The sequence below is a fragment of the Antedon bifida genome, chromosome 6, assembly GCF_963402885.1.
Source record: "Antedon bifida chromosome 6, ecAntBifi1.1, whole genome shotgun sequence".
Classification (NCBI taxonomy): Eukaryota; Metazoa; Echinodermata; class Crinoidea; order Comatulida; family Antedonidae; genus Antedon; species Antedon bifida.
Genome location: NC_136231.1, coordinates 6889820 through 6901895, shown reverse-complemented (window position 1 = coordinate 6901895; position 12076 = coordinate 6889820). Strand labels below are relative to the sequence as shown.

Sequence of the window (12076 nt, the reverse complement as noted above, 5' to 3'; positions counted from 1 at the left end):
GGTTAAAGATGTATTGTTCTCCAAAAACATTATTAATTTTTAAAGAAGACTTTGAATGATCGTAGCCATTTAGCAGCAAAATAAATCACTAGTAGTAATGTTTTCACTTATAAAAAGACAAAATAAATAAAATTCAACTAATCCATTAAATTCCTGTCAATTGACTCCTTTTTGCTTGCTTTGCTTTTTGTTTTTTCAGGTAAATACATTTTTTTCCGATCCAATTTTTGGTTTGTGGATAAATATTATATGAATGGCCTAAAAAAAAAGACATTTAAAAAATATATTTTTCTTTAAAGGTACTCATTCAAACCATAGAGGAAGTGAATTAAACTTACTTCCATTCTCAATGTTAATTTGTATGTCGGTTAATGTCAATAGAATGGATGGTTTTTTTTTTATATCTGTGGAGGTTATTTAAGTTGATTCAGGATTTTTGTTAGACGCTTTGTAAATCGTAAACCTTGTTTATTTGAGAAACAAAACAATTGTCTTTATAATAACAAGAAGCTCGTTTTGTATTGTTTTTTTAATTACACCTAAGTAAACTTTATATTATTTTATTTCTAGCAAAACACTGTTTATCATAATGATTTTTATAGCAATGCAATATGTCTTACTGCATATTCAATACGAATAGCGGACAAATTAAAGTACACAACTCCTATATGAAATTCATTCCAGTATTGCAGTCTAGTTTCAGAGTTAAAACTTTTACAAATAAAAAAGCTTATTATATATATATTATTATTATATTATAAACCACCCGGTGATTATACTGAAATTTAATTAATTAATTTGAAACAATAAGATGAGGAAATCTGTGAGAATGAGAAAAAATCGCCCCAACCAAGATTCGAACCCAGACCTTCTGCTTGATATTCAGATATCCTAACCATTTTTATCTGGCTGTATAAGAGATAAGAATCCTTCTTATGTAAAACACATTCTGACACTTTGGGGTCAACCAAATTTTAAACCATTGTGGCTTACTGAAATCAGTCTCCACACACAATCAAATGTATTATTATTTAATATTTTTAACTACAAATGTATATATAATATGTTGTGTGAAATAAAACTGAACTGATTGGTTAGAGATAACAGTAGTACCCAATCGGATCATGTATAATGTGTACATTACTCAAGCATAGTTTATAAGCAAGGCTATCTAACAAACAAATTTCCAAGAGTTAGAGAAGTGTGTGGTGTTTGTTGGACACTGGTTAGCATTCTGCTGGCTGAAGTCATTTTGTCGATCTGTAGGGTGATCACGGACTACAGAGCATATTATTTGATTCACTTAACCAAATCTCTACAAACATTATGTCAAAAAGTGTATGGCCTAACTATCTAGTTTTCTGTAGTTTGCCAAAGTTTGTCAACTCAAAAACTTTTCTTGGTAAAGAGTTTGCTCGAGTTTGCAAAAACTAAAATTTTGAGTGAATTTTACTAAAGTTTGTTATTCTTTTGATTTCTTTTCTATATCATCCTCTTCTTGTGATTCAATTTCAATTCCTCTATTTAACTGCGCAATTACATCCATATGTTTAAAGTTCTGAGGTTGAGTGTTGAAATTCTTAAGCAGAGCAAATCGTTCTTTGTCATGATGAGCATAGTAAAGTTGCATCTGATTGGCTAAGAACTGTGCCTCGGAAACACCCTAATAAGGAAGAAAAAAAACTATGTTAAAAAAGTGTAAACATGTAAAAATCATATAAACAAAATATTTCCAGTGCAAAGAAATATATATTCTTATTTTCATATTCTTGTTTAAGGATATAAATTTGTATATGGGTAGTAACTGCATATACTTCTTGAATAGAGTCAGTCACGTTCATCAATAGAGTTCAGTAGTTCATATAAACAAAATATATCCAGTGCAAAGAAATATGTATTCAATCTTCATTTTCTAGTTTTAGAATATAACATTGTATATGGGTAGTAACTGCATATATTTCTCATGTCATGTTTCATACAGTCAGTCACATTCATATATGTTACATTCATAAAAATAATTAACAAAAGCAAACTTACAAGAGCTTTGGTATCAAATTCACCTTTCATAAGTACAATACCTGCAAAAAAAATCATATCATTTCAAAAAAACATTCTTACACTTTACATAGCATGTACATAGCAAAAAACACAACCATAATTAAAGTTAAAATTTTACCTTTAGATTCCATAATTTCCACATAATGGATCATTGACAGAGTAATAGGAGCATTTTCTTGAAAAGCCTTAAAAAATAAAACAAAAAGCAACATCAGTGGTACTTTATTAGGAAGGAATACAGAATGGAGCCTTGGAAACAAACTTGGTTTATTCTGTTATTAAGTTAAATTAGTAAGTTTGTAAAATTTTAATTTAAGGCAGGACAATGCAAACCATAGCCATATTAACAGCAACAGGCTCAAGGCACTCTTTGAGCACAATTCTGGTGGTAGAACAAGTCTTTTTGGATAAGGACTTTAACCCAGAGGTCCAGTGTTGTACACATCTGGCTTGTGAATCCATCTTTCAAAGAGAGTAGGGGCCTACCATGGTGCTATATCACAAAGGGTGGCTGTAAGGAGTGGCAACCACAGATTTGTAATTACATCCCGGATTTGTCGCATGAAATGTTGATGCAAACAATTTTGCATTCCTTCAATCCACCTTGTTATGTCAGCTGATATGTCAGTTGTTGTTGCGGAATTTTTTTTTGGTATGTATCATTAATCATTAATTTAAACATATTTATAAATATTATTTATAAAATGCTAAACATACCTGATAGTTTATGAGTGTGGTTAGATGACAATTGTTTCCATCAAATTGACCCAGATAAAATTCAAACCCATCGCCTCGAGGTAGAGGATACAAGAACTGAAAATAAGAAATAGATGGAGATATAGGTCAGTATAGTGGTAAAACAATTAATAATTTGTGTACATCAGAGTAAACATAACAGTCATTTATTACAGTATTTGAGGACATTCTTCTGTAAAACGTTTATAGAAATTACTGTGTGATGGAATATGTTTTACAATTTTAAGTTTATTACAACTTACTGTGGGATAAGTTGCGGATTTAGTTTGTATTTCATGAAAAACATCAGCCTGAAAATAAGCACAAAAGAAGATACATTATTAAATAGGCAAAGTGCAGAACCTTTTACATCTCTTCCTAAACCATGGGATCGATCTTTACACACTGGGCACTAAATTGTTTAGACATGGTTGAGGCTGTGTTAGTCAACGTTTTAAGCCATTCAAACAGCCAAACATATTCCGGTCACATAGAGGTCTTCAAAGATACCATCTAGTAAAGGTAAGGAAATAAGATTTTGCTTTCGTTTTAAATAAAATGTTTAAAGAAAATGAAAATACATACTGGGATTACAGCAGTGATACAATCCTTGTCTTTATGAAATTCTCGCCAAATCTGAAAGTTTAAAGCACAATTAGCATGTTTTATAATTTCATTCCATACAGTTCATGATTGCATTATTATTGTAGAGCTAATTTAAATAATTTAATTTGATGAATGTTAGGTTATTATTTTTTATTTTAATTGTAATAATTTTTTTAAATTAATTTTTTTAACGTAATATTTTACTGTATGTCATTTATTTCTATACATCTCACCTTTTCAATTTTATCAGAAGATTTGTCTTGGATGAGATCAAGTTTCATTACACTGTCTAAGGACTGAAAAAAGGGAAAAGAAAAAAATTAGAAAATAGTCTTACATTTCAGCATGACTTGCGAACCAAAATGTACGTAAAACAATAGTATAACTTTTTATAGGCTGCTGATAAACTGACTTACTGGTATTTTTTGAGATGTATATTGTAAAAGTCTGGCCTTTTTCTCCTCAAATGCCTATAAAACAGGAAATTATTATTATTATAGCATTAACAATATAATATAATAATATATAATATAATAATATTTTAAGTATAAAAAAAACCTTAAAAACAAAAAAGACTATTGAAAGAACATCAAAATCAATGTTTGCAAGAATTAATATTAATTATTTTATTACCATAAAACTTCTGAAAAGTGTAATTACGTTACTTGTTAGTTTTAATATAGTCAAGTGAAAAATAAAATGATACTGTGTGTAATTACTTTAACATCTGCTTCTCTTGGTTTAAACTCTTTCTTGTCGATTGGTTTTGGTTTTGAAGAACCCACTGATTTTACTCTCTGGTGAAATTCTTCTGAATTAGTACTAAAAACAATTACAATATCCTTAGATCAGAGCCATATATAGAGAGAGTTACGACTTTGCGTTCACGGATTTTAGAAAGTCACGTGGTGTGCACGCCGGCCATGTTTGTGTCCAACTATGCCTATGTAGCGTTTGGAGTCGAGTCATTTGCTTAAAAAATGTATAACATTCACAAGGCTTTAAATATCGAATTTAATATCAAAACAATCAATTTGTTTAAAGGTTTTTGTTAAGATAATAACGAAATCATAAAGTTACTGCGAACATGATTTTAAACAACAAAATGTAAAAACAATGCATTACTATAGAGAATCGCTGTACAAACTAAACTAAACGCGCACGCGTAGAGCGTGCATGGAGCGCACAACCAGAGCCGTTCCGAAATTGCTATTTTTATTGTTTTAAATCATGTTCGCAGTTAACATTATAAGTTTTTTATTATTTTAACAAAAACCTTTAATCAAATTGATTGTTTTGATATTAAATTCGATAATTAAAGCCTTTTGAACGTTATACATTTTCAAAACAAAAGACTCAACTCCATACGCTACATACATAGGAATAGTTGGACACAAACACGGCTTCTAATCCATTCAATGCCGTAACTCTCTCTATATATGGCTCTGCCTTAGATTTAGTAATAGCGCCCTCTATTTTTAAATATATTTTCAAATGTTATAGCACCCTCTATAGTGTGGACAATTCTTCTCTCTGTATAAAAAATTAAAAAACCCCTAGTATTTCTTTTTATTATACTTTATAGAAAAGGTATATATATAATTTCGTAATCAGTAAAGATCAGTAGGCTTAGGCCTATATTTCAGTTGGGCCCTGTTAATCAACACAGAAGCCCACAACCATGGATGGCATACTACATACGTAGACCCTATATAGGCCTAGATAGGCCTACTACCTACGTGTGGTTGGTTCGTCCCAATTGCGAGTTCGTCCGTTGTTGACCTACCTTTGAAATTGTTTAATTTTATCCGCGTATTTTTCAAAATATGGATTATTACTAAGTTTTTCACGGTCTTCTTCTTTAATACTTTCATTAAAACGAAAGGCTGTAACTGATATGTGCCTTCGAGTAATAGAAATTGGCCATTTGTTGAAAGGACGTGAAAACATTTTTGCAGCCAAGGAGGCCGCCATGTTAATGGTTAATTAGAGGGCGCCAGATCGTAAACAAAACGTTGAGGGCGTTAATAAGTACAACAACACCGACGTGGAAAGTAGAAAAGTGAATTTTGTTTATTTAATTGTTTTTGTACATTTAATATTATTTTTTAAACGTTTATAAGGTACACACTCTTGATATATATTTAGAAGAAAAATGTAATTCTTCTTCTTACTAAAAAGGCCTAGTTTACTTTATTAGTTAGAATAGATAGATAGGCCTCTCTCTACTTATACCTATAAAATAAATAATATACTAGCTCTAGTAAGTAGGACCTACACTCACTAGTCTAGAACCATTTCCTCCTCTCTCTCCTTTCTTCCTCGCGGCCTGTCCTCCTTCTCTAGCCTAGTAATATAGGTCTGTGGTTATCCACTAATATAGTATGTTGCTGTTACTAATAAGTATAGGCCCAGGTCTATAACAACTAGCTTATAAAACAAAGAAATAATAAAATTAATTACATTTTCATATGTCTAATAATAATATGTCTATATATCAGCCATGCATATGTAGGCCTAGTCATCTTGCAGAGATGACAGTCATGACCAGCCAAGTATTTTTTGGTTTTTCAACGATTTTTGCATTAACATTGTGTCCGGAAATCCCCTGAAAACGCTATGTATTTTTTTGGAGAATTTACTTCTAAATAAATTCTGTTTAGAAACTTATCACCTCAGATCGACCAACTTTGCATTGGTTTACCATCAGTTGCACAGCTGAGCAATGTTAGTCTCTTCCCTTTGCAAAATAGTAAAAGAATGTGAATATTATTATACTACTGTATAGCAATCAATAATCTATAGATTCATTATTTCAGATGCCTAGAGTGCAGTTGAACCTGAAGTACATATCCCTTGGGATTTTGATTCTGCAAACGACATCACTCGTACTGATGATGCGTTATTCACGGACTGTACAAGATGATGGTCCCAAATATTTGTCTTCAACAGCAGTGGTTTGTGCTGAAATCCTGAAAGTGTTAGCATGCCTTGTGCTTGTTGCGTACCAAGAAGGTATAGTTTAACTGAATCCATGATTTTCTATTATTCAATTACATTTTACGTTCATTTATTTATCAATCCAGACTTCCCAGCAACGAAAGCCCATCATGTGACATTTATATAGCGCTCTTTAGTGAAGATCAGAGCACTGTGGACTTAGATGCTACACCTTATCATTCTTCTCCCCTAAGGGTCACCGGCAGCCAACTACAGCACCATTACGTCTGTCCATGACAGTGGCTCAGTGTGTAAACTTGTACACTGGGGTAACTCCATACTCGCCTCGAAAGATGTACAGTACTAGTGCACACATGCAATATGTGGACTGTACACTGGACCTACGATTTATAGTCTTTATCCGAGAATAATAATAATAATAAAAACTTTATTTTATCACGGTAACACTTGTTCACCTCAATGGTGTTTTTCAACAAGGCCGTAAGACGTAATACACTATAATACATTATAATTAGCAACAATTATCTTGACAATGACAATGAAACTTAATACTAAAGATATTAATTAAATTATTAATAAGGATTTAACCAAAAACTGAAAATCTTAATTTACACATCTACATTAATATTAAATTACAGTAAAACGAATTAGAATTTTAAAATTTGTAAAATCCAAATCGTACAAAAGAGTGAACATCAAGATTAACATTAAGAAAGTAATTACTTACAAATAAATGCTCTAACATATTAACCTTATTGAATTGAAGATCTTAAATACATTTCTGACATCATATAATTTGAATTATAGTATACTTAAATATAATGGTAATCATACATTTTTTAATTTTAATTTAAAATTAAAGATGTTTTTACATTTTTTATGTCATCACTTTAGTTCATTCCATAATTTAGCAGACTTGTTCGAGTGAATGAGCCTCTTACCCTTGCCTATGTTATGGCTATGGATTTCGGTTCCACTGCTCGGCCAACAATACTCATAATACAACCAAGAAATCATATGGCAAAGTGAATGTTCTAAATTTAAATCATAATTTTGTTTTGTTAGGAGGTATTGTGCCATTATTCAACATTGTCATGAATGAAATTATTGGTAAACCACTTGGTACATTGAAGCTAGCTGTTCCGTCCGGCCTTTACACAATCCAAAATAACCTACTATTTATTGCCTTATCTAATTTGGATGCTGCAACATATCAAGTAGGTATCTTAAATTTAAAATCAAATTTAAATTATTGTTATTACGAATTAAAATGGGAGCATGAAGCCATAGTTTATTAGTAGTACTGTTCACTGAGAAATCCTGGATGATGTCTGATGAAAAGTCTGATAAAGAACATAATTTAATTTTCATGTCATACATTTCATTCAGACAAATATTAGTAAATAAACTGTTCTCTTTTTTTTGCAGGTGACATATCAATTAAAAATTTTAACGACAGCAATGTTTTCTGTGGTGATGTTGCGCAAGTCATTAAATTCAAGTAAATGGATCGCACTTATACTTCTCATGTTGGGCGTAGTACTTGTTCAGGTAAGCATTTGTTTAATTGTCATAATAGATGTCATAACTGAATTTCAGATCAAGAGTTCATCATGTATATTATTATTTTCAGATGCCAAGTGAAAGTAAAGATAACAAGACAGAAAATACATCTGGAACTAATCAGGTGTTAGGCCTAATCTCGGTGATTTGTGCGTGCTTCTCAAGTGGTTTTGCTGGGGTATACTTTGAAAAAATACTCAAGGGCAGTAAACAATCTATCTGGCTTAGGAATATTCAGCTCGGTAAGTACATAATATATGAATGCTATTCTTTAGTATTTTTTCCCTAAATTAATTAAATGAAAAATACTTTTGTACTGATAATTGATATTGTGTACTGATAATTGATATTTTGTACTGATAATTGATGTTTTTTTAATTTAAATTATATTTTTTGCAACTTGTTCTTTCTCTTAAAGGATTGTTTGGTTCAATATTTGGCATATTTGGTGTTCTTCAGTATGATGGAACAGCCGTCCGTGATAATGGATTTTTCCAAGGTTATAACAGTGTCACATATACTGTTATTTTATTACAGGTAAGTGATTAGTTCACTGAATTCAGTTTCCAGCAGTATACTACATAAAACAAGAAATATTTCTTACAAAAAACGCAGCTCGACATTTTAAAATTAATCATTGTTCTTTCTTCAGATATATTAAATGATGAATTATTAAAATTAGCCAAAATACATACAATTCAAAGATAGTTTTTTAATTATGAATCACATTATGCCCATTTATCACTAGTTAATTGTATACTATAAATACACAATTTTTAATAATTTATGGAAAATACCTGCATTGCTGGATTACATCATGCGTAGTTTCCAATCTGTCTACACTATCAACCTAGTTTGACAACAAAAGTTTGATTTGCCCAATTAATGGTAGTGATATTCCTAAATATGGTGTGATATGACATCATCATGTCTATATATGGTCACATCACATTTTTTTGTCAAAATAGCTTGATAGTGTAGACAGAGCTTAACATATTTGGACACATCAAACTTTTGTTGTCAAACTACAGTAGGTTGATAGTGTAGACAGAGCTTTAGTGATATGCCCAAATATGGTAGTGATATGACATCGTCATGTCCATATATGGTCACATTGTTTGGTCACATAACTTTTGATAATGTAGACAAAGCTTTAGTCTTATGTTCAGATCTACACTCTCACTCCCCGAGCTTCAAAATGAGGTTTAAAGCATCTCTTGAAACATATGGTAGTTTGTGTATGGTGGTGCTGCTGTTGCTTCAGTGCGTCACCAGGACCCAGCCCCTATTCCCAGGTGCAGGGTGTAGTTTACTATATTTTGACTAATAAATCTATTATTATTTGTACATAAATGATTTTCTTTTTTAGGCATTTGGTGGTTTAGTTATTGCAGCTGTCATCAAGTATGCTGACAACATTCTTAAAGGATTTGCGACTTCTTTATCAATCATTCTATCAACCCTTATATCATACTTCTTTCTCAATGACTTTGTTCCAACAATGTAAGTCTCTTTCATACTTGTTTATCTCACTGCTAGTAATAATACCACTCCCAAAGATTTGTAATGTTGTTTGTGTAGAGCATATCTTGTGTATATATTTGTTCGGTGAGGGTTGCCACCTTTAAGGGTCCGGCGAATCGAGCATCAATGTTGTCCATGCGGCTATGCGTCAATTGATATGCGCGTAGCTGCGTGAAAACGAAACATTGATGTTCGATTGGATTTTCTGGCGCCGGACCGGAAATCGTGCAAAAAACCCTTTAAGAAGCACATAGTCCAGGTTCTAGGTGAAAATTTGGCTTAATATTGTTAAAAATATAAACATTTTGGCACACATGACATGTCATACATATACTTGAGCTGGAATGGGTGATGGTTCTCATAAAGGAATACTTAAAGCACACAAAAATTAAGATAATTGGGGCAAGTATATTAAGGACAGTTAATGTAATCACTTAAGATATTGTTAGCAAATTTACTTAAATTGAGAAAAAAAAACATATTTTAATCATAATGTTTATTGATTACTGTATTATGTTTATTATTATTATTTTCTATTTATTTCATTCATATCAACAGAGATAAAAATCTCCATTAAACAATTTATACAATTATTTTCACATCAAGAACAACTTTAATTATTTTAGATCTAAAAATGGATAAACTATCATCAACATAAACAGCTAATCTTTGAAATTGAACTGACATTAAAATCACAAACAATATAATTAACCACATTTATTACCTAAATTATAACAATAAAAACTTGCACATTTAATATCCTGTGTGTCTATAGTTTTATAGATTTGTATTAACAACATTTTGTTTTCTTAAATAAACAATTATTTCTCTTTTGTTTCAGTTATTTCTTTATTGGAGCAAGCTTTGTGATAAGTGCGACATTTCTGTATAGCCGTGAACCCAAGCCGAAAGAAAACAAAGAGATGACAATATAAAAACAAACAGGATAAAGTATTTTTATTAGGTCTTTTAAAAAAAATGAATTTTATTAGATTTTATCTTCTTTTTAAATTATTTTATTAACATACTGAATATTTATTGTTATTTTTATTTAATGCAGTTTTAATATGTAATACATTTCTACTTAAAGATATATTGTCCCCTGAATAAATATTTTGTCTTCTTTTTGATTCTCGTTTTTTTATCTACAAATATGGACAATTCTGTATCGATGAAAGTTAAGTTTGGGATAGGGCCTATGATACAGGCATCACATGTGACATAGTATCACATAATTTGTCTATAATAACAGACAAATTGTGCAGTTCTAGATACAGTACTGAGAAACGGCAGAAGAAGTTTTAGTTTAGAACAGCATTTATTAATTTGTACAAATCTTATAGATACTATTTTAATTTTCAATATTTTAGCCATGACAAAGAAATAGTGTTTTGTCAAAGCTTATAACTCTTAACAGTTTGAATTTATATTTTTGCTTTAATTTTATCTGTGAGATCCAGCCATTGAAACCATTGTTATTTTTCATTAGTTTCCTTTGGATTTAAATTTTTAATATTTGTTTCAATTATAAGTTATGTGTTTTCCAAATTAGTATTAATGTTTTTTTCTTTATATTAAAGGACATGTTTGTAACTGTGTATACTTTAAAACATTCCAATAAATACATTGTATTAATGCCTATATTTAGCACATTGTTACAAGGTGTACTCAATTGTTATTTTTGGTTATCCACACTTGCCGGATAATCCCTTTTATTTATATTATAATTGTAGTAAATAGTTAATGTTCAAATTTTTATATTATTTATCTTAATCTGTTTTGTAGATTTAAAGACTGTATTAACATGTTAAGATTGTTTTCCGTATTACTGGTGTAGACATAGGGGACTTTTTACCCCTACATTTCTTAAGGGGGATGGATCGGCCCTTTATATTTATGTATAGACTCCCACATCTAAAGCTCTGTCTACATTATCAAATTTGATGTGACAAAAAAATGTGATGTGCCCATTTACCTTGAATTTACCTTGAACTTCGGACGTTGAGAACTAGCTCATTTGTCCCTCCATCGTCATAGCTGCAAACTCTTCAGTAACGTACGGGTGAAACTTGATGTGGTGGTCAGACCAATATTTAGCAATGCCCGATTTGAACTCATTGACCGATTGTGCCTCTACTACATGACTGGGTAATGAGTTCCTATCATCTACAACTCTTACTGAATATGCACTCTTTCTAACGTTTAATTTTATCTTGGGTTTAGAGACTTTGAAACTGTGTCCTCTAGTTTGTTTATAATTAGATTTTATTTTCTCATACTTATTAAATATTTTAAATGTTTGTAATACATCAGCCCTTTTCTTTCTAAATACTAAAGTAGGCAGGTCCAAAGCCTTCAACCTCTCTTCGTATGATTTGTATCTTAATTCGGACACCAGCCTTGTTGATCGCTGTTGAACTTTCTCTAGTCTGTCTTTATCTTTTTGATAGAGTGGGATCCATGAGCTACCTCCGTATTCCATCTTGGGTGGACATATGGATATATTAATTACTACCATATTTGGGCATATCACTACCATATTTGGGCACATCACACTTTTTTGGTCACTAGTTTGATAGTGTAGACAGAGCTTTAGAAGTGAATCAACATGCTGTATCCACAGTGACTT

At 31.0% G+C, this 12076-nt stretch overlaps 2 protein-coding genes across 4 annotated transcripts; one reads left to right on the top strand and one right to left on the bottom strand.

The window, feature by feature from the left end:
* Nucleotides 1–511: 511 nt before the first annotated feature.
* On the bottom strand, nt 512–5388 carry LOC144844145 (ATP synthase mitochondrial F1 complex assembly factor 1-like). The gene is made up of 10 exons (XM_078700893.1): nt 5186–5388; nt 4119–4221; nt 3816–3869; nt 3633–3695; nt 3379–3429; nt 3057–3104; nt 2776–2871; nt 2177–2243; nt 2038–2078; nt 512–1663 (listed from the first exon to the last, which is right to left on the bottom strand). Exons 1-10 carry the CDS (start codon nt 5371–5373, stop codon nt 1463–1465), a joined length of 912 nt encoding a protein of 303 aa, XP_078557019.1. The 5' UTR covers nt 5374–5388; the 3' UTR covers nt 512–1462.
* Nucleotides 4946–10899, top strand: LOC144844144 (UDP-N-acetylglucosamine transporter-like). Of its 3 annotated transcripts, none has more exons than XM_078700891.1 (8): nt 4946–4958; nt 6219–6414; nt 7426–7577; nt 7789–7911; nt 7994–8165; nt 8342–8460; nt 9293–9426; nt 10289–10899. In XM_078700891.1, exons 2-8 carry the CDS (start codon nt 6219–6221, stop codon nt 10380–10382), a joined length of 990 nt encoding a protein of 329 aa, XP_078557017.1. In that variant the 5' UTR covers nt 4946–4958; the 3' UTR covers nt 10383–10899. The 3 variants fall into 3 exon arrangements, with proteins under 3 accessions (XP_078557017.1, XP_078557016.1, XP_078557018.1); XM_078700890.1 differs by lacking the exon at nt 4946–4958 and adding an exon at nt 5419–5522; XM_078700892.1 differs by lacking the exon at nt 4946–4958 and adding an exon at nt 5442–5461.
* Nucleotides 10900–12076: the final 1177 nt, after the last annotated feature.

Bases quoted from the DNA above. Each gene is read 5' to 3' on its own strand.
- LOC144844145 (XM_078700893.1), bottom strand. From the start codon at position 5,373: ATGGCGGCCTCCTTGGCTGCAAAAATGTTTTCACGTCCTTTCAACAAA. The intron at 3,105-3,378 runs GTATGTATTTTC...GCTTATTTTCAG, and splicing joins GTATCACTGCTGTAATCCCA to GCTGATGTTTTTCATGAAAT. The intron at 2,872-3,056 runs GTAAGTTGTAAT...TCTTATTTTCAG, and splicing joins AATCCGCAACTTATCCCACA to TTCTTGTATCCTCTACCTCG.
- LOC144844144 (XM_078700891.1), top strand. From the start codon at position 6,219: ATGCCTAGAGTGCAGTTGAACCTGAAGTACATATCCCTTGGGATTTTG. The intron at 8,166-8,341 runs GTAAGTACATAA...TTTCTCTTAAAG, and splicing joins GCTTAGGAATATTCAGCTCG to GATTGTTTGGTTCAATATTT. The intron at 9,427-10,288 runs GTAAGTCTCTTT...CTTTTGTTTCAG, and splicing joins AATGACTTTGTTCCAACAAT to TTATTTCTTTATTGGAGCAA.